Raw genomic sequence first — 20,346 nt, 5'->3', positions numbered from 1 at the left:
CACCATCAGAGATAGCCGGGTGCTGAGCTATGCTGTTTATTGGGGGGAGGCAGCAGCGGGGGGCTGTTAGCACTGCAGGTGCTTGAGCAGCCACAGTGCCATGTTCATGAAGCCGTCGGCTTCGGCCTCGACACCGGCCAGGGCGTGGTTGTTCCCTGGGTACCAGAGCAGCCTGGAGGGGAGAAGGGCATTAGTACCAGGCTCGCACCCCACCACACAGGCACTCAGCACCCCACTTACCGTGTGGGGACCCCCCGGGCTTTGAGGGCACGGTAATACTCCAGCCCCTGCTTGGGGGGCACACGCCGGTCGTCCTCCCCCAGCATCAGCAGCACAGGTGCACGGACCTGCGAGAGCGGCACAGCCTCAGCACCGGCACTGCTGGCAGTGATGGGGACAGGCACAGGGACATACCTGATCGACGTAGCGCATGGGCGACTTGCGCAGCATCTCTGTCCACTGGGCAGGGTCTGGCAGGGCATCAGGCACGTAGGGCAGTCCCGTCTCCGTCAGGCACCTACAGACAAGAGGGCCGGGGCGTGTACGGGGCTGGGACAGTGGGGAGGCTGGGGGCAGTGGTACTCACCAGTCAGGGATGTCAGTGGTGGCCACCATGGAGGCAATGTTCACCACGGGGTTGCGGACAACACAGGCGCGGTAGGTGTCAGGGAACTGGCCGAGGAGGTGGCATGCCAGGAAGCCCCCATGGGAGCCACCCACCAGTGCCACCCGACCAGCATCCAGCGTCTCCTCCTGCAGCACCCGCTCCACGCAGAGCTGCCACCACAGGGGAGACCTGCTGAGGCAGGCAGCCCCGCTTTCCCTCCTCTGGGCACCCGCAGGAGCACAGGGTGGCCCAGGACCACGTGTCAGTGTCGTACCTGCACATCACACACGTCCTGTGTGCCCACATTGCCTGGCAGGGAGGCCACGCTGTCCTGGCCAAAGCCCAGGGAGCCGCGGTAATTCACTGGTGGGGGAGCAGTGTCAGAGTCCTTCCGCCCCGTCCTGACCCCACTGTGTGCACTGTGTCATCCAGCAGTGCCCTGGACCCCCAGCATCACTCACCCAGCAGCACAGCAAAGCCCAGGCGGCAGAGTGCTGCTGGGTACAGCATCCAGCTGGCCGTGAAGACGGAGTGGGGACCCCCTGCAAGAGGAAAAAGGCAAATGGGGTGGTGGGGGGATGCTGCCCAGCTAGGGCAGGGGGCACAGCAGGGCAAGCTCTTACCATGGGGCATCACAACTAGGGGGGGCTTCTGGGCAGCAGAGCCCTCGCTTGGGTGCAGCAGGATGGCATCAAAGTCCAGGCCCCCTGTGGAAGTGGGGTGGGGGGTGTCAGCGCTCGGCAGAGGTGGTGGTACCCAGCCCAGCCCCACCAGGCACTCACCATACTGGGGGTGCTCCTGCTCCGGCAGGGGCTGCAGGGTGCGGATGCCCCAGCTGATGCCGGGCACAGGGGGTGCGTCCTGCAGGCAGACCCAGCGTGCCTGCGCCTCCTGGCCAGCACTGGGCAGGACAGCCACTTTCTGTGTGGGGAGATGGGTCAGTGCCAGCACCGAGGGGATGGTGGGCACTGGGGAGGGGGGGTGTTACCTTACCAGTGTGTGAGGGCAGCTAGGGGTGGAGAACCTGGCCACCAAGAGGTCCCGGTCGATGGTGAGGACAGACCAGCTTCCCTGGGGGGCATCTGGGGAGGAGGGGGGGTCAGACCTGCAGGCACCGACCCCCTTCTCAGCCCCGGCACTGACATGGCCCCACTGGCCTGCCACTTACCGGCTGTCAGCGAGGTCGTGGCACCCGTCACTGTGTCCACTACGAACACATCCTAGGGGCATGAGGGCAGAGTCCAGCGGAGCCCTGACTTGGCCTGGCCCCCCTGTGTGCCCCCCTGCCATCCTGGCATGGTGGCCCTCACCTGCTGGCTGCGCTGGGCTGTATCCAGCACGAGCCTGCGGCTGTCAGCTGCCCAGCACAGCCCCGGCAAAGCACCACAGTAGATGCCTGGGAAGGCGCCTGTAATGAGAGCAGTGGTGCTCAGCACCCCTCCATGCCCCCTCTGCCCACCCTCAGGGCTGTACTCACCCCATGCCTGCCGTGGCACAGTCTCCAGCACCGTGCTGGTGTGTTTGGTGTACCAGTCGTACTGCAGGAGACACGGTATGGAGCGAGTCTGGCAGGGTCCCAGCCTGCCTGCCCCCACCACAGCTTGGGGAGGGGGCTCTACCGCCCTCCTGTCAGCCCCCACACTGGCACAGGCACCCCACCGCCTCCCCGGTGTCCCATCATGTCCTCCAGTGCCGCTCACCATGCGGAGGCGGCTGCACTGCTGGTGGGGTCCCAGGGCATCATTCTCCAGGTAGACGATACGGCAGCGGTCAGGGCTGAGCCGTGGGGACCACACGGCCCTGGTGTCCTCAGAGAGCAGCTCTGCATGGGCGCGAGGGGATGGTGAGGGGCTGCGGGGAGCTGGGGTGCCGGTGGGGTTGGGATACAGGCTGCTCACCGCATCTCCCGCTTGTCAAGTCCACGTAGAAGAGTGCTGACCTGCCGGCAGAGACCGGTGTAACAGCGGGGCTAGGGGCCTGGCTGTGGGGCAGGCTGCCCCGCGGGGACTCACCGGCGGTTGGTGCAGTGCCGCAGCCCCAGGCGGAAGGGCTCGTGCCACCAGCCCACAAACACCACGCCAGTGTCGCCGGGGGACCAGAAAGCCTGTGGGGAGCGGGGGGTGAGTGTCTCAGCCTGCTGCTGGCCCCCGAAACCTCCCTTCTCCAGTTCCCTGGTGGTCCCCATCCTGACCTGGCCAGGGGACAGGTGCTCCGGGATGCCCTCCAGCACCGAGACGCTGTTGCCCTCGATGTCCAGGATGCAGAGGACGGGCACGCTGCGAGTGCTCAGCGTTTCTCCCCAGTCCTCGTGGTACACAAACTGCTCGCCCTGTGGCACAGCCCTGTCAGCCCCACGGCCACCCAGCCAGCCCCTGCCGGTCCCGGGGCGGAGAGACCCCACCTTGAGGGGTGCATCCTCCTTCTTGGGGTGCCCTGTGTCCTCATCGGAGGTGCCCAGCTCAGGGGCTTTGCTCTGGAAGAAGGACTCGGCCTTGGGACGCTTCTTTTCCGCCACGTAAAGCAGGTGGGTCTCCGAGTGCGACCATGCCAGGCAGCCAAACTGGTCTGCAGGGACGGGTCAGGCACCGGTCCCCCTGTCCCCCCAGGACCCCACATCCCCCAGCATCCCCTGGCCCCTCACCGTCATCGTAGACACTGCTGTGCTTGTCCAGCGCTGTCAGGTCAATGCTCTTCACCTTGCGGTTCTGATCCCAGACCTAGGGGCAGAGATGCCGGAGCGGCCCCGAGCCGCAGCGTGGATCCTGCTCTGAGTCCCAGGGAGTATCCAGCCCCCCTCGCCCCCCCCACCCCCCTCACCTCCAGGAACTGTTTCTCCTTCTCCTTCTCCTTGCCGGGGACCTTACGCAGGACAGCCTTCAGTGCCCCACTGGGGGACTCGCGGCTCAGCAGCCTGCAGGTGGGTGGGCGCCTGTCAGCCCCCCACCGTCAGCATCCTGAGGGGACGCGGGCGCTGGGGTGGAGCAGGACTCACTCGTCCTTGATCTCGGAGCAGGTGCCAGCGGGCCCCGAGTAGACAACGGAGGCCCCATCGTGGAAGATCAGGTACTGGCGGCAGAACTTGATGTTCTCAGCCCGTGCCAAGTCCCGCTGCGACCACTCTGCGAGAAGCAGGGTGAGGAAACCCGCCGGAGACCCCCTGCACACCCCTGGCCCCCCTGTGGGGCCACTCCGTCCCCGTACCGGTGTAGAGGCTGCAGTACTTGCCCCCGTACTGGGTGGTGATGTCGGGACCGAGGCAGGCAGCGCTGAGCCCCGGGTGCCGGCTCAGCTCCCGGTACAGCTCCGCCATCTCCTCCACGCTCAGCGGCACCTGCGGGACCTGCCGGGGTGGCTGGGGGCACGGGGCCGTGCCGGGGTGCGGGGCGGAGGAGCAAGAACTGGGGAGCCGGGGGGCACAGGGAGCGGGTAGTGGGGCACCAGGGTACGTGGGGGGATTAGGAGGGGACTGGGGGCAGTTACTGGGGTACGTGGGGGGGGTACAGGGGCAGTTACCGGGGCACTAGTGGGTACAAGGGTACTGGGGGCAGGTAGCGGGGTACGCAAGGGAGATTAGGAGCACGGGGGACAGTTACTGGGGGACCAGGGTGCAGAGCCAGGGCAGTTACTGCAGGACTGACGGCAGTACCGGGAGTGCGGAGCGGGGGCAGTACCGGGGTACCAGCGGGTACAAGGGTACCGGGGGCAGCTACTGGGGTGCATGGAAGGGATTATGAGGGTAGCGGGGGGTGATTACCGGGGTACCAGGGGCACTGGCGGGGATGCGGAGCAGGGGCAGTTACCGGGGCGCATGGCGGGATGAGGAGAGCGCCGGGGGCCGTCACCGGGGTGGCGGGGGCGCACAGCGGGGGCCGTTACCGGAGCACCGGGGGCAGGCGGGTGCCGGGGCTGGGGCTGGGCGGCGGTGCGGGGGCAAGGCCGGGGCCAGGGCCGGGGCCGGGGCCGGGGCCCCGGGGGGCTGCGGCGAGGGGGCGGGGGGCAGCGGGGCCGCGCGGGGGCGGGCTCCCGTGGCGGGGCGGGCACCCGGGGCGGTGACATCACTGACAACCCCCCCCAGCCCCTCACCGGAGGCTCCATGTCGCGGCGGCACGGCAGGGGCGGGGCCAGCGCCGGCACTTCCGGGACGGAGGGGCTGGGCCGGCGACGTGCGGCTCCTCCCATTGGCGGCGCTGCCCGGGCCACCGCCCGCCTTGCGGCGCCCCCTGGTGGGCGCGGGCGGCGCCGTCGCCGTCGGCCTCGGGGGCCGGGCTCCGCCCCGGCCCGACTCCCCCAGCCCCGGCGGCCGCTCCCGCCAGGAGGCACCGGTTCACCCGCGGGCCCCCCTTTGTCCCCCCGGCCAGGGTCCAGGCCGCGGCCCCACAAGGGCTCCGTGCGTAGGCTGGGGGGGCGATCGGGCCCGTGGGGCCCACAGGGACCCCCCAGCCCAGCAGCCCCGGGTGCGGGCCACGGAGCTCGGTGCCGCCCAGGCCCACGGGGCTTCCGGCCCGGCCGCCCCCGCCGTGCCGAGGGTCCAGCCCCCCCGCCCCCCCTCGCCACAGGCAGGCAGGAACCGGGGCCAGTCCACGGTTTGTGTCAAGTCCTTTTTATTCTGTTCCCACAGAAACACCTGGTGAGGGGGCAGCTTCTGGGAGGGAGTCACGACACAGCGGCGGGGGCGGTACGGCACGGTACGGCACGGTACGGCACGGTACGGGGTCACTACAGGTGGCACAGAGCACAGCAGACACGCACACCGTCACAATGTTCAGAGGGAGCGCACCCGGCATTGCACTTACCGCTGGAAACGGTGCCCGGCCACGCTCGGCCCCTCGCCCTCGCGCCCTGCGCCCCCCGCCCCGGCCAGCCGACTGCCATGGTGGGCTGGGGCCCAGCCTGCCGGGGGGCTCCGATGCCCCCGGTCCCGGCGGCGGAGGCGAGGTGGCGGATATGCTCAGGCAGCAAGACAGGCCCCGCTGGGGGTCTCGGTCCCGCGTGTGATTTACACACTGTACAAGTATTTACAGCGCGAGGAGCTGGGGGCTGGGGGCCTGGAGAAGGCACCCTCAGGCTATGCACTTGTCATCGCGGGGAGAGGCGTCGGGTGTGCATGGGGCTGCGTCTCTCCTCTGTGGGGCTGCCCCACGGGAGCACCACGCTCCCACTCCCGCAGCTGCCAGCCTCTCCCCCAGCCCTGGGCACAGGCAGAGCCCCCTGCAAGGGTCCTGCCGCAGAGCACGGGCTTCCCACGGCAACTGGGCCCTCAATAACAAGTGCATAAATCTGCTAAGAGCTTTCAGTACAGCGATGGACTGATGGAAAAGAAAAAAAGAAAAGTCCAGGCAAAGAACAGCAAGCACTGAAAGGCGGGTGGAACCGTGCAGAGAAGTAGCAAGCCATGCTCTACGACGGGACAGACGGTCACAGGCGCTAGGGCTGCCCTTTGGCAAAGTGGCCCTCCGTGGGTCGAACATGCCACGAATTCATACGCACGGGTGGTCGATAAAGAGTAGTTCTCGGGTCGCTTGGCGGCACGCTTTGTGATGAAACCCTTAGGTGTGACATTGAACTGATTAGCTATTCACAGGTCTTGTTCTGGAGTCGTGTTATTTCGTTGCATAGAACATCAGGCGGGTGAACGGGTGGCTGCCACCTGCCGCAGGGGGCACCGGGGTGGAGGGTGATGCCGGCGTGGGGAGGCAGTGGGGCACGGGTGGCATGCAGCTGTACGCTGGCAAGCCCCCTCCTTGGGCAGTGCCACCCCCCCCCCACCCCCCCCCGGGGAACCCCCTCCTGGCAGGGCGAGTGGGCTGTGGCCACCGGCCGCTGCACTGGCCGTCCCCGCGAAATGGCTTGAGAAGGACTTGGATTGCACAGTAAAAGGAAGGATACTGCCGGAGGCAAAGCTCTCCTGATCTTGTTCCACGGGATTTGTGCTCTTTTGTAGCCTCCTGCACTCTATTGCTTCTACAGACGACAGCCCATGTGCTAACTCATCGCACAATGCAAAGAGGGAAGAGGATTTGGTATAAAGTTTAGAAAAAAAACCAAACCAAACCCAAAATAAAATGAACCCAAAGAAACTGAGAAAAAAGGACTCCCTCCCTGACGACGCCCCGTGCCCCCCCAGTGCGGATGAGGTATACACAGAAATCAAAGTGGGATGATTAAGGCTGTTCTTGAAAGAAAAGGGGTGCCCGGCGGTGGGCGCGCTGGCTGCGTGGCGAGGGCGAGCGCGGCCCTTTCAATGCTTCCAATGGCTTCGGGGCGGTGCCGCGTGCTGGGACACATGCCCAGCTGGCGGCCGCATCGGCAAAGGCCGGCCATGCCGCCTGTCAGAGTCCTATGGCCTCATATTTCGGTAGTGAAACAGTGTTAGGTCCTGGCTGACACGCTCCGGGGGCTCCCCAGCGGGCTGGGAGTGGGCCGCAGTGCAGGGGCACGGGGATGGCCCCGGAGGGGTGGACGGGGTTGGGAAGGAGAAGCAGCACCTGCAGCGCCCAGCCCTCGGCTCGTGGGGGAGGAAAAACCTATGAAGAGGCCAGAGCTGGGGTTCAGAGGGAGCAACTCTGCGTATAATCTTGAGAAAGGGTCACGGCCCACCTAAGGGGCCTGACCCGATGGTCCGGATCAGGCCCGTTCCCTCGGGGCGGCTGCTGGGGCTCGCCGTGTGCCGCATCGGAGCTGCTCGCCAGGCGTGGGGGGCGCCTGCCCCGAAGCGTCTGCCAGGTCCCCGCTCGGCCGCCATTTGGTCCAGCATCCAGGGATTGCCCTGCTTTCAAAAGCTTGCAAGAGACAGAGAGAGGTATTAGCCCAGGAGGTGACGTCCCTGTGGAGGGGACCCTGTGGAGCGGCAGCACCAGCCTGAGCAAACGGGTGGCCATGAGCCGCGAGGTGCTGCTGGCGGAGCAGCTGCTGCCGCCCCCGTGCTGGACGGGCTCCCAGAGCAGAGCTTGGGCTGCCCAAACCTTCCCCGCCAGCCCAGGGTCTGCATCAGCATCCGTATGGCATTGGCCCACACCATGCTGCCAGGCCTGGGGAACAAGGCCAAGCCCCCACGCCTTGGCTCGGGGCTGGCGCGCAGGGCTGAGGATGTGCGGCCGAGTGTGAAGGGGCCGGGGCTGCACCGCCTCCTTCTCACTCTGAGGACTGGGGGCAGGACAGGGCAGCATTCAGTGGGTGCCAGGGCAGCATTCAGTGGGTGCCAGGGCAGACAGGGGTGCAGCGGGAGCGCCGGGGATGGCATGGTGGAGGGGACCAGTGGTGATGGAGGGAACTGATATGATGGAGGGGACTGGTGTGTGGGTGTGCTCCAGACACTCACCGTTATACTCAGAGTCCAGCGCTGTGTGCTGAATTCACTGGCTTCTTCATAGGTTTTTCCACTGCAACGACTCGATCTCCACTCGTTTCCCAAACTCCTGCTGCAGGAGGGAGCAGGCAGGGCATCGGGTGCTGCTGGGGCAGGGGAAGCCTGCAGCGCAGCACCCGGTGCCAACTGCACTCACCTTGTGCCGTTCTCTCACCAGAACGAAGTGAACTTCTTGCCAAAAGCCGACACCGCTGTGGGGAAGCCGGAGAGATATCAGCATAGTGCAGCCACCCCGGCCCCCCAGCGCCCTGGCTCCCCACCTCCCTGGGCCCCACACCGCAGGAGCACCGCAGCCCACCAGCTGCACCCGGCCACCCCCAAAGCGCCCAACCCAGTCTGGGTGCAGAAGAGCATTACCACCCCGTCCCCATCCCCAGGAGCAGCCCTCACCTTCAGTCAGTTTGCCTGCTTGTTCCGCTGCCCCACCCGGCAGGATTTTAGAGAAAACGCTCTCTCCTTCCCCACCGGGCTGCCCCGTGGCTGCGCCGGTGGGACCACGTGGCCCGGCCACCTTCGGACCGGCTTTGCTGTCTGCTGAGGGACAAACAAAGCCACTGTTAGCAGGGGACGGGCCCAGCCAGAGGAGCTCGGCTGAGCCCCCAGGGTTCAGGTCAGGCAGCCGGTGCAGGCAGCGACGGCACCGTGCTGCCAGGCCCACTGACCTGCTGCTCCCAGAGGCTGCGCCGCAGGTGCTCTCCCTGGCTGCTGTGGCACTTTCGCTGCAAGTTTGGATGCATCCATCTGCTCTGCTTTTGGCTGGAACAGGGAAGACAGCTCTCAGGGGTCGCCCTCCCAGCACAGATTCCACCAGGGGTGGCCTGGGGTGGGAGGCAACACCGAACTCCTGAACGCTGCTCCACAGCCCCAAAGGGGCAGCAAGGGATGCATGGCACAGGGATGTCCCCTCGAGGGGATGCCTGCTGCCATGGCACCCAGAGGTGGCTGTGGTGAGCACACGGGTGGGATACACCTTGCCCCATGGCTCTCATCCCCAGATCTTCCCCCGCGAGCCGCTGGCCGTGGCCAGCCAGGCAGAGCTGTGGGGTCAGGAAGCAGCCAAGCCCACACTTACCGCTGGCGCTGGGTGCCCACCCGGCTGTGCGTGGAGCGCAGCTGGTGCCTTCCCCGCTGCCTGAGCTGGCCCCGGCTGCTGCTGTGGTGGCCGGGATGATGGGGGTCCCTGTGTCCTGCCCCTGGCCTCGGGCTGTGCTGAGCCTGCTGGTTGGGCAGCCTGCCGTGCTGCTGGCTGTTGCCGCACTGCCTGCTGCCCTGCCTGCTGTTGCCTGGCTGCTGGCTGCTGTGGGTGTGCGAGCGGCTCTGGCTTTGGCACTGGGGTGGCTGACCCGTGTGGCTGGGGAGGCTTCTGTGCCTTGGGGGTCTCGGCGCTGTGGTGGTGAGCAGCAGAGCGAGATGGTGGGGTGTACTCGGTGGAGCTGGGGCCGTAGGGCGCGGGTGCACGGCACTCCGGCTGCTGTGCCTTCTTGGGGGCAGCCGGCGGCCCGTGGCCACGGGGCTCGTGACGGCTGGGCTCCCGTGGATGCTGCTTGGCCGAGCGGCGCTGGGGCTCATCACCAGCATGCCGCGAGGTGCCGGCATGGCGCTCGTATTCCCTGTGGTGCCGGTGCTCACGGTGCTGGGGGTAGTCGTTGTGCTGCCACGGGTCCTCATCGGGGGGCTCGTCGTAGTCGTGGTAGGTGTGCTTAACCGGGGGTCTCTTCTGTGAGGAAGAGTGGCCACCGTAGTGCCTGACCCTCTCTGCCCGTGCCTCCCTGGGCTTATCAAACCAGTCCGTCTCTTCCTGACCCAAATGATAGGCTTCGGGAACCAAAAACAAACCACAGTCAATCTCTCACTCAAGGCTGCCCGGGCGGAAGCCATGCAATGAGGTGGGAGAGGCAAGCAGCGGGCACGCGCGCGGGGGACAGCCTGTGCCGGCAGGGACGGGACGCGGCGCGGCACAGCATGGTGGGGCACCGTGCAGGACCAGCTAACACCGAACACCCGGGGCAGGGGAAGGCACATGTCAAGCAAACTGAGGCGGTGAGAGTGTCTCTGCATATGAGCGGACAGGCATGCCCCGGGGAAGTGCCATGCTCTGGGGTGGTCACCACGGGGAGCCGTTACCTTCACTGTCCGAGACAACGCAATGAGCATCATCCATGCCGTAGCCCTCCTCGTGCTTGTACGAGTGACTCCTTGGCACGTCTTTGATGTGCTTTTGCACATCAGGCAACGAGTGGCTGGAGCAGAACTGGGAGCAGGGGTCCCCTGCCGACTGGGGGCCGGGCCCCCCCGTGGCTCGTGACCCCCCCACCGACTTCCCCAGGGGGCTGATGGGGCTCTCCTCCTCCGAGGGCTGCGTGCGGATGGGCGCCCGCCCACGGCTCTGGCTCATGCTGAGGGATGAGGGCTTGGAGCCACCTTTCTGGGAGCGCTCCATGCCCTCCCGCTCGTAGGACTTGCTCCGGCCGCCCACCTCCCGGCTGGAGGACTTTTCCACCCCATAGCCAGAGGAGCGGGTTCTGCTGCTGGCAGAGTAGACCCGCTCCTCCTCATCCACCAGATCCCGGCTGGAGACGCCGTAGTACTTCTGCTGCTCATAGACGTTCTTCTTCAGGCCATAGGTGATCTCCTCCTGCATTTTCTTGGCCCTGGAGGCCACATTGCTGCTGCCAACCGACGTCGTCGTCGCGTAAGTGGCTAGGTCTGACTCCACATCTTTGGCTTCTTCGATGGGGGAGAACTTGGAGATCTTCTGCTCCATGCCCTGCTTTCTGTGCTTGCTGCGCTTTGAGGAGATGACGGCAGGCGCCAGGTTCTTGGATGAATGCTTCGGTAGTGCCGTGCTGGAGCCGTGCTTGTCCACCCGTGAGGAGTGCCGGTACTCACTGTCCCCGTAGTAGTAGGATGAGCTGGTGGAGCTCCCAAACACCCTGCCATTGCTCTCCACGCCCCGGTGGTAGCTGTTCCTCCCTCGATGTTCAGGGCCGTGGTGGTCATAGACATCCTCCTCAGACTCCTCCTCAGCTTTGGTGTAGCAGCAGGGCCGGCTGGGGCCTTCAGTGTCCCCCAGCTCACTCTTCTCCCTGCCGTGGCGGCTGTCGGTGCCCATGCCCACCGGTTCCGCTTTCTGCCCCTCTACTGGCGGGCTCTCCTTGGTGAGCTCGCTGATGTCCTCGATCATCACGTAGTTACGGGGGATGTTCTGCTCCAGGTTGGTGTAGAGGGACTCGGAAGAGAAGCTGGCTGAGGGCCCCTGGGCCACGCTGGCTCTCTCGGCTGGCCGGGCCTCGGGCGCCTTGTACTGCTCGTAGCTGCTGCTCGCTGGCGCAGTGCTGAAGGTGACGTCGGGAACGGCAGAGGAGCTGGTGACTGTGCCAATGACCTCGTAGTTGGTGGGGATCTTCTGTTCCAGGTCGGCCAGTGAGGTCTGCCGTGGCTTCTGGTGCCCACCAGCGATGTCCGCTGGGCTCTGGAAGAGGGCGGGCTGTGCTGCTGGCACGGTGGCCGCCCCAGCGAAGGCGCTCGGGGCTTGGTAGGGGTTTGGGGGCCGGAAGCCCGGCTGGCCTGGGGTGCCCAGCTCTGGATATGGGGGGCCGGGGGCCGGGAAGGTGCCGGCCGAGGCGAAGGCAGGCAGCGGGGCCGCAGGCAAGCCATCCTGCGAGGTGCTGGCCGTGGGGTACTGGGGGGGCTGCAGGCGTGCTGGCGGGAAGGCAGCGGGGCCCTGTGGGGCAGGGTATGGGTACGTGTCGTAGGAGGCAGCGGCGGCGGCAAAGTCAGGGTACTGCCCGGCAGGTGCGGGGTGCAGGCCAGCACCATCGTAGGCAGCGAGGCGCAGGCTGTGCAGCTCGCTGTCAGACAGGTAGTCGCGGCGGTCCCCGGCGCAGCGCAGGTAGGGGTGGTCCCGCCCGCTCCCCCGCTCCTTCAGCAGTGACTCCTTGCGCTGGGTGATGCCCAGCTCCAGGTACTTCAGCTTGGCGTCGATCTCCTTCTCCTCCTCATCGAGCTCTGCCTGCTTCTTCCGCAGCTTGGTGGCCTCGTGCTCCACCAGCCTCAGGTCACGGTCCAGTTCCTTTAGCAGGCTGGCCTTGGTGACCGGTGCGGTGGCCTTGGGGGCCAGGCTGCTCAGGTAAAGCTGGGAAGCGGCCGGGCTGGCCAGGGGGACATGGGGCTCCTCAGGCGGCGGACTGGGAAGCGTCCGCTTCACCTTGCGTGCCAGTGGGCTTGACTGCAGTCCCCCCACCTGCAAAGCCAAGGGACATCTGGTCAGGGGCACAGGTGGGGGTCCCTCCATGTCCCTCCCGCGCATCACAGAGCATTTTGCATGCCCTGGGGCTGTGGTGAGGTGGCCCACTATGCACGTGTTCCCCCATGCACTGAGGAAGCGGCATTTATGTAAAAGCACAATAAATAGGATGGAAGTAACAGGCAGGGTGCTTTCCGTGAGTAATTACCAGGGGTGGCAGCCAGCCAAGTGCCAGGCTGGCCGCGTGCACGCCGCTGCCTGCCGCAAAAACTGCTTTCTGTCCTCAGGCGCTTGGCAGCAGGGCCCAGGGGAGTGGCCGGGGGCTGCTGCTGCCCCGGGAATTGCCCCAGGGCTCTCTGCTGGGCGCTTGGCAGCCTAAGGCAACCTCGGTGAGCGGGGGCAAAGGCGGGAGCCAGAGCTGCCACAGCCTGAATCGGAGTCATGCACGGTGGCTGCTCCTTGGCAGAGAAGGGGGACCTGGCTTGGGCAGGGGACAGGGGACAGCCCCGACCCTGCCAGGGGGGCAGTTCCTGCCCGCTGCTGGGCTCATGCAGCCTGTGGAGCTCCAGGGCCTCCCTCCGGCTGCCGGCTCTGGTGCACACGGCTGTGCACACCGGCTGTCATCAGCTGCTATGGAAGCCAGCCCTTTAAAATATTAATTGCCACAGTACTAATGAAACCGAAATGTCCCGAGGTGCCTCCTGCAGCCATTCCCCAAGGGAAAGGTTTTCCCTGTGTTGACGTACCTGGGTGCCAGGGAGCAGCGAGTGTTGGTAGAGGGAGAACCTGTCTTTGCCAGCCTCCTCGGCGGTGGGGCTGATGGGCTTGGGGTCAGACAGAGAGCGCTGCATGGTCTTGATGGGACGCGGCAGCGTCTGCTGACGCTGGGCCAAGTCGGTGGTGAAGTGCTTCTGCGGGGGAACGTGAGCCTTGTTCAGCCGCTCGCTGGTGGCAAAAGAGGACTCCAGGAGGCGGTGGGGGGACAGCGGGGAGACAGGCGAGTAAAGGACCTGTGGAGAACGGGGTGGCTGGCGGGTTACCAGCTGGGAGAGGGACTCGGCCGGCAGATGGGACTGGTACCCGATTTCCAGGGGATCCGGCTTCTTCTTCTCAAACTTGCCCAAGGTCTGCTGCCGGACAGCGTGGGGGTCCAGGGGGCCCGTGCTCACCATCTGGATGTTGGTGGAATAGGGCGTGATGGTGGTGGGCACCGTCAGCTGGGGGACCACGATGCCGGGCTGCGGGGCTGCCTCCGGCTCTGTCTGGCAGGCCAGGCTCTCACCCCGCTGTGTCTTCTCTGGGGCCGAGATGTACTTCACAATCTCCACACGGGGGTCATGGGTGGTGATATGGATGGAGGGGGAGACACGGAGGAGCTGATCCGGCTCTGTCTGCACCGAGCAGTCGCTGATGGTCTGGATGCCCACACTGGCTGTGCTGCGGGCCACCCCCTCCAGCTTTCCCTCAGCACTGGCCTCAGCGTGCCGCGAGGCCCGGGAGCGCCGGCGGCGCACGGGCTGCTCCCACTCCCCACTGTCCTCCTCGTCTGTCTGCACGCTGCAGTCAGTGCTGCGCCGCGCTCGCCGCCGCCGTGACAGCAGGTACCGCTCCTCACCATCCTCCTCGTCCGTCTGCACGCTGCTGTCTGCTGTCTTCCTCGCCGTGAAGGCCTCCTGTGCCACCTCCTTCTCATAGGCATCACGCAGCCGTGGCATTGAGTTCCTCTTCTTGATGCCCCGGCCAGGCTCCCAGGACTCCTCGGCTTGCAGCGACATGTCTGAGGCCGAGCTGCTGAGCGGCCGCTGTGGTGCAGGGTAGCGGGGACCGGCGGGCCCATCTGGTGCTGCCTGGCTTGGTGGAGGCCATGCCTGCCCATTGTGCGGCAGGGCCCGCGGCGCCTCGGCAGGCCCCTCAGGCGGGCGGGCAGTGGGCTCAGTGGGCACAGGGAAAGCAGACTTCTGCCGCTTCTGCTCCTCCAGCTGCTGCTGCAGCTGGTGCTGGAGCTGGTGGATGTGCTCGAGCTGGAGGCGCTGCTGGGCGAGCTGCTCCCGCTGCAGGGCCAGCTGCGCATGCCGCTCCTCCTGCTGCTGCTGCAGCACCTGCTGCTTGATGCACTGCAGCTCCTGCAGCTCCCGCTGCACCAGCAGCTGCTCCTTCTCCCGGTGCCGCTGCAACTCTGCACGCTCCCGCTCCAGCTCCTCCTGCAGCCGCAGCTGCCGCAACTTCTCCAGCTCCACGCGCTCCCGCTCCAGCTGCAGCACGTGCTCCTGCTGCTTGCGCTGCCGTTCCTCCTCCCGCTCCCGCTCCTCCCGCTGTGCCCCATCCAGTGGTGGCTTGGGTACCGTGGCCACCTGCCCACCCTCCTTGCTGGCCGCTGGTGCCGCCGGCCCCTCAGCATGGGGAGCAGCCCCCGCTGGCTCCGCTCTCTGCAAGCCACCAATAGGGGCGGTGGGGGCTTTGGAAGCGGGACCAGCACCCGCCGCCACCGGTGCCGTGCTGACGGGCTTGCCCAGGTAGACGGGTGTCTCCACCAGCGAGGCTGCCGGGGCTGGCCGGCTCGGGGCTGGGTAGCGGTAGAGGCCCTGTGCCGCCAGTGGGACACGGGGGGTGATGACCGGCAGCCTGGTCAGGCTGGCCAGCGGGACCGCCGCCACACCGCCCGGGCCATAGGGTCTATACAGCCCACGCAGCATGGGCCGCAGCACTGAGGCCGGCTGGGTGGTGATGGGCAGCGTGGAGGCGATGGGTGTGTTGATGGTGGAGTAGATCATGCCGTCAGCGGCCCGCACTGTGGCGGTGGAAGGGAACATCTGCCGGATGGCGCCCAGGCGGACACCGGGGATGTTGTACTGTGCCAGGCTGCCAAGGCCCTGCCGCGTCTCCGGGAAGGTGGGGTTGTACATCCTGCCGGGTTTGGGGGGCACAGGGCCCTGTTGCTGAGCCGCCAGTCCCACCGCGGTCCCTGGCCCAGCGCTGTGGGCATAGGGCAGCAGGTCGGGGCCGTTGGCATGCCGGCCTCCATACTGGTCCATGGAGTTGAGGGCGGCGCACATACGGCTGATCTCGCGTGCCGTGGTGGCACTGTAGTGGGCCAGGCTGGACTCCTGGAAGCTGGCCAGGTCCCCCCGGGGTGAGAAGCGGTAGTCGGAGTAGATGTTGGAGGCCGAGCTGTACCTCCGCATGGGAAGTGGGTGGCCCAGCAGCTCTGCTGGCTGGCGGAGGTCAGAGAAGGAGCCGTACTGCAGCCCCTGGCCCAGGTAACCCCCCTCGGCAAAGCCCACACTGTAGGAGTGCTTCATGGTGCTGAGGTCCACTGCAGCATCGCCCGCTGGGGAGGGGAAGGGCTGATCCCCCTTCGTGGGGTAGTAGCTCATCCCAATTTCAGAGAGGTTCGTGTCTGACATGGAGGAGTAGAGGCGGCCGAAGGCACCAGTCGGGTAAAACTTCTGCTCCTCATAAAGCGTGGGTGCCGGGGCTGGCTGCTCTCGGTAGGGGAAGGTCTCCGGCAGCTCTGGCTCTCTGCTGCCGTAGAGCGGCCCACTGGCTTTCCGGCCAGGTGCCGATGCCTCCCCGGCTTTCTTCTCTGGCATCTTGGAGGTGGGGTTGAAAGCTCCGGTGCAGCTGCCACCAAAGGGGAATTTGTAGACCATGTCACAGCAGGCGACCTGGCTCTCCGGCTTCACACCCGTGAGGTCCAACACATTGGCCGGCGGCTCCTCCTTCAGCACTTTGGTCACTGGTCCAGCCGCCACCTCCTCCATCTGCACCATCATCACCTGGGATTTCTTGCCGCCCAGGGCAAGGAGAGGGCTCTGGCTCTTCAGCTCCACTGGAACTGCCCGGTACAACTCCGAGCCCGGCTCTGGTGGGAAGGCCTGAGGGTGGCCACCTATGTTCTGCGCCCCACTGGTCTGTGTGATGAGCGCGTCCTTCTTCACCATCTGGCCTGGCATGCCATACCTTGCAAACTTGGTCTGGGGGGCAGCAGTGGGCTCAGGCTTGCTTACGGCTGCTCCACTGGCTCTGACAGTGGCTGTCTGGACACCCTGCTCCACCTGCTTCACCTGTGCCAAGCACACCGGGCTCCCAGTCCCCTGCCCAAAGTCCACCCGGCTCTGGAAAGGGTCTCCATAGACTACAGGCTGCTTGGCCTGCGAGAGGAGCATGGGGGAGGCTATGGCCAGGCCGGCGGTGCTGGCTGCTGCGATGATGGCATGGGGCTGCTCCTGGGCATTGAGATTGATGATCAAGGGCTGGATGGCCGTGGACTGTCGACTTGGGATATGGTCCAAGGTCAGGCAGTACTTCCTGGCCTCAGTGGCCAAGGAGGTGAGATCCATACCTTGGTCCGTTATGATGATGGGGGCAGACTTCAGCGCGGTCCGTAAGTCTACAGCGTTAGTGCTCGGCACCTTGGGCCCTGGCTCAACCCGGGACGTGCCGGGGATGGAGGAGATGCGGCAGAGGGAGATGTTTTCTGCAGGAAGTGCTCCCCAGCCATACAGCCCCGTGATGCTCTCTGTGGCTGAAGTCACGGCAGGTGCCTTCTGGCTGTGCTCCTTCACCGGTTGTGTCCTGACATAGGCACCTGGTGGCTGCTCTGGCTCCAGCGCCTGGCTGTAGCCGTGTGCCGGCAGCTGCCGGCTTGGCCTGGTGGGAGATGAGGTGGGGGATGTCGAGGAGCCGGAGCTGACCGGCTTGGTTTGGCTGGCCGCGTCAGCCGCCAGTGTGATCAGCATGAAGGGGGCATCCTGTGAAGAGGGCTGCCGGGTCAGGCGCGGCGAGCCTGCCCGGTGCGGCGTCTGCGTCCCCTGTGCCACCATGGGGGAAGAGATGGCGGGGCCAGCAGCGGCAGCGGTGGGACCCTCGTAGGGGAGGAGGGGGCTCTGTGTCTGCGTGGAGAACTCTGCTGTGGCCTTTGCAGCACGGGTGGGACTCTGTGTGGGGGAGGTGGGTGACAGCGGAGGGCTGGAGCTCTTGAAGAAGGAGTATGTCTTGGGCGGTGGGGGCTTGCCATCGCTCGCAGCCGGGAGCTTCTCCCTGGCTGTCTGCACACTGATCTCCACCGCTGCCTTGCTTCTGCTGGTGTCCTCCGTCTGCGAGCCGTAGCTGATGGTGCTCTTCACTGGAGTGTAGCTTCTGCCAGCTATGGGTGGGACCTCTGGAGCTGGGGAGCTGTAGCTCCGCAGCACGCTCCCAGGGCTGCCCGCTGCTGTCGTCACCGTGCTGGCACCTTTGCTGTAGGCATAAGGAGTGGTGGCAGCCTTGGACACGGGGCCGGGCGCTGCTGGGGTGATCTGGACCTTGGCTAGGTCTTGCCCCTCTTTTGCAAAATGCTGGGTGACCCGGACGTCCGGAATGGCCTTGCCTGTGCTGCTGTCAGAGGTGGCAAAGGAGACGGGAGCGGAGAGCTGCGTGGGGCTGGTGCCAGGGGTGAGCGGACCCCCGTTCTGTTTCATCGGGTCAGCGTAGGCGCTCTCGGCATTGAGGAAGTGCTTCTCCTGGTACGTCTCGTCCTGCCCCTTTGCCTTCTCTCCCTGCTCGAGGGCCAGGTCAAAGGAGGAAGACTGGTGCATCCTGGAGATGCTCTGTGAGGTCTGCAGGATCTCTTCATACACCGCTCCTGCCTTCGGCAGGGCACTTGGATAGCTGGGCTGGGAGGGGCGTGTGGGGCCACCGTCATACTGGTACTCTTCAGCATACTGGTACTCAAAGCCATTCTGGCCCTCGGTGCCGTGGTAGCCAACCTGCTGGTAGCCACTGCCATAGGAAACAGCCGGCTGCGCCTGCTGGACCTGCTGCCTCTGCATCATCTCTGCCTTCCTCATCATCTCCTCATAAGCTTCTTCGGCACTCTTAAGGGGCTTGCTGGCCGGCTGGCTGGGGCCGCTGTCCCCCTTCTCCGTTGGGGAGTACAGAGACATGAAGGTGGGCAGGTTGTACTCGCTGCCCGACTTGTACAGCTTGGAGGCCACAGTGTCGAAGCTCTCGGCCTCCGAGTCAATGGAGGGCGAGTACTCGGAGCAGGAGGAGCGGTGCAGCTCCTCCATCTCTGCCGCCTGCCGCAGCTCCTCAGTGGGAGAGGCATCTTCAATGGGGGAGAGGTTGCTAGGGGGGGTTTTGGAGCGCTCCCTCCTCCGCTGGGCCCTCAGCTCCTCCTTGTCACGCTTGGTCTTGCGTGCGGTGCTCCGGATGCGCTGCTGCTCCACCTCCCGCATCTTCTCCTGCTCCCGCAGCAGCTCCTCTTCCTCCCGCAGCTCCTCCTCCTCAGACGAGTCCTCAATGGTGGGAAGCAAGGGCCCGTGCGAGCGGTGGCGAGCCTTCCTCTGCTGTTTCACCTCCTCCAGCCGCTGCCGGCGGCTGGGGCTGCTGTCGCTGTCCTCCTCCAGGGAGGAGATGGAGGTGGGTGAGGTGCCAGAGGTGTAGCTGGGTGTCGTGGCTGGCAGGGTGGAGGAGTACTCGCCCCGGGACCGCTCCTCAGGGGAGCCCGTCAGGCTCTCCATCTCCAGCTCAGGCTCCCGGTCCAGGCTGGCATCCACCTCCTGGCCCATCTCCATCTCCCGGCCGTAGCCAGTCGTGCTGTTGAGCTCAATGGTCTTGAAGCGCCGCAGGCCTCCCTGGGCTGTGCTCAAGTCGTCACCCTCCGCCACCTCCAGCTCCTTCCCCTCCTCCTTGTACAGGCTGCTGGGGCCATGTGGCAGGCGCCGCTTGGCTGATGCCGCCTCTTTGCCCTTCTCCACCTCAGCCTTCTGCCCGGCTCTGGGGACACCATACTTGGTGCGCCCATAGTCTTCCTCCTCTTCCTCAAGGTTGTCCTCCTCTGCGCTCATCTCTAGGATCTGCCTCCGCATGAACTCCTCATCGCTCACCTCCACCTCCCGGCCCTTGGGCTGAGGGGGCACTGGGGAGAAGCCCCCCTCGCTGCTGTCCTCCACATAGTCGTGCCGCAGCTTGCTGCCGAACTCATCTGATGACTCTGCGCTCTCCCGCCGCTCCCGCTGATTCTCCCACTCCAGCGAGTCCTCGTCCTCCTCCAGAATGTCCTCCAGCTCCTCGTCTGAGTCGAAGGCTTCAGGGGTGATGGAGAGGTACCGTGGCCGCTGCCGCTGCTGCTCCTCCTGTGGCTCTGGGCCACCCTTGCCGCGCTCGGCAGGCTCTGGTGGGGCACCCCGGCCTTCCAGGAGAGGCCGCATGCTGCTCTCCAGCTTGGTGAGCTCGGAGGGGCTGGGGGGGCTCTGCCCGGTCAGCCCGGTGCTGCTCAGCTTCTCCTCCTCCTGCTGCACTAGGCCGGTGATCTCGCTCTGCGAGCTGGAGATGCCATCGGAGGAGTAGCCGGTGTCGCTCAGGCTCTGGGGGCTGCGGGACAGGTCCGGGGGGTAAGGCTTGCTCCCGTCCTGCGGGCAAGGGAGAGCGCAGCGTCAGACCCAGGCAGCTCTGGAGCTGCTCTCCCCAGTTCCCCCAGATCCTCTCCTGAGGACCACACAGAGGGTCTGGGCAGCACTGGGAGCCTGCCCAGCATGAAGGTCGGGGCCGCCATGTGTCCCTCCCTCAATGGCTCATCAGCAATTTGTCTGCGTACTAATGAAGGCAGGTAATGGGGTGTGCTGCAGGCGGGGGGTGGCACAGCAAATGTCCCCAGGGGCAAAGGCGCTGCAGGACTCATAACTATGTTTAAAAAATTGGGCCCCATCAGCATTATCTCCCCTGACAACTAACACAGGAAGGCTGTCTAACGGCAGTATCGATTTTTTTACTATCCACCACACAGAGAGCCAGCGGCGGCTGAGCCCCGTCCGTCAGCCTTGGGATACCAACGGCCACACGCCCTTCCCTAGGGAAGGGATGCGAGGGCAGAGCCGCCTGCTGCTCCTCCCAGCACGGGGAGAAGCCCAAGCACTGGTAATAGGGGTGGGGGAGTCTGGGGAGGGGGCAGCCGTTGTGCCCCGGCACCCGGCCAGGCTGGTGCGGCAGCACTGAGAGGACAGGAGCTTTGCCAGCAGCCGCCGTGGGGAACAGCCGCCTTTTAATGAACTTTAATTTCTCTGACTGACAGCCCTGCAAAGCAGCCTTCAGAAGCAGAGTGGCCCCCAGGATCCTCGTTAGATGCCAGCAGAAATAAACAGGCCC

General features: G+C 65.8%; 2 protein-coding genes across 7 annotated transcripts in view; both read right to left on the bottom strand.

Moving 5' to 3' along the window:
* Nucleotides 1–20: 20 nt before the first annotated feature.
* On the bottom strand, nucleotides 21–4,801 carry LOC308063896 (acylamino-acid-releasing enzyme-like). Of its 2 annotated transcripts, none has more exons than XM_080387508.1 (22): nucleotides 4,691–4,801; nucleotides 3,809–3,938; nucleotides 3,600–3,726; nucleotides 3,425–3,518; nucleotides 3,249–3,324; nucleotides 3,009–3,172; nucleotides 2,799–2,936; nucleotides 2,620–2,711; nucleotides 2,506–2,546; nucleotides 2,308–2,429; nucleotides 2,085–2,145; nucleotides 1,918–2,015; nucleotides 1,776–1,827; nucleotides 1,601–1,689; nucleotides 1,390–1,528; nucleotides 1,231–1,314; nucleotides 1,069–1,149; nucleotides 882–970; nucleotides 587–777; nucleotides 415–517; nucleotides 241–347; nucleotides 21–172 (listed from the first exon to the last, which is right to left on the bottom strand). In XM_080387508.1, the coding sequence occupies exons 1-22, from the start codon at nucleotides 4,784–4,786 to the stop codon at nucleotides 67–69; spliced, it is 2,280 nt and encodes a 759-aa protein (XP_080243634.1). In that variant the 5' UTR covers nucleotides 4,787–4,801; the 3' UTR covers nucleotides 21–66. The 2 variants fall into 2 exon arrangements, with proteins under 2 accessions (XP_080243634.1, XP_080243635.1); XM_080387509.1 differs by lacking the exon at nucleotides 4,691–4,801 and adding an exon at nucleotides 4,408–4,601.
* A 5-nt stretch (nucleotides 4,802–4,806) lies between these two features.
* Nucleotides 4,807–20,346, bottom strand: part of BSN (bassoon presynaptic cytomatrix protein) — a 100,325-nt gene continuing 84,785 nt past the window's right edge. For 3 of the 5 annotated variants that reach the window (XR_013928114.1, XR_013928116.1, XR_013928117.1), the window contains 8 exons: nucleotides 12,966–19,613; nucleotides 10,098–12,216; nucleotides 9,046–9,788; nucleotides 8,636–8,729; nucleotides 8,364–8,507; nucleotides 8,110–8,164; nucleotides 7,926–8,022; nucleotides 4,807–7,386 (listed from right to left, as the gene is read on the bottom strand). Coding sequence is in view for 1 of the 5 variants with exons in the window: in XM_080387469.1 (XP_080243595.1) it covers nucleotides 8,124–8,164; nucleotides 8,364–8,507; nucleotides 8,636–8,729; nucleotides 9,046–9,788; nucleotides 10,098–12,216; nucleotides 12,966–19,613 (9,789 nt within the window). In the remaining 4 variants the exon portion in view is untranslated. Of the gene's footprint in view, nucleotides 7,387–7,790; nucleotides 8,023–8,109; nucleotides 8,165–8,363; nucleotides 8,508–8,635; nucleotides 8,730–9,045; nucleotides 9,789–10,097; nucleotides 12,217–12,965; nucleotides 19,614–20,346 lie in introns of those variants that run through there. The other 2 variants (XR_013928115.1, XM_080387469.1) reach the window with 2 other exon arrangements.

Source organism: Falco punctatus, assembly GCF_963210335.1.
Source record: "Falco punctatus genome assembly, chromosome: 4".
Lineage (NCBI taxonomy): Eukaryota > Metazoa > Chordata > Aves > Falconiformes > Falconidae > Falco > Falco punctatus.
Note: the sequence above shows the minus strand (reverse complement) of the source record. Positions and strands in the feature narration are given on the sequence as shown.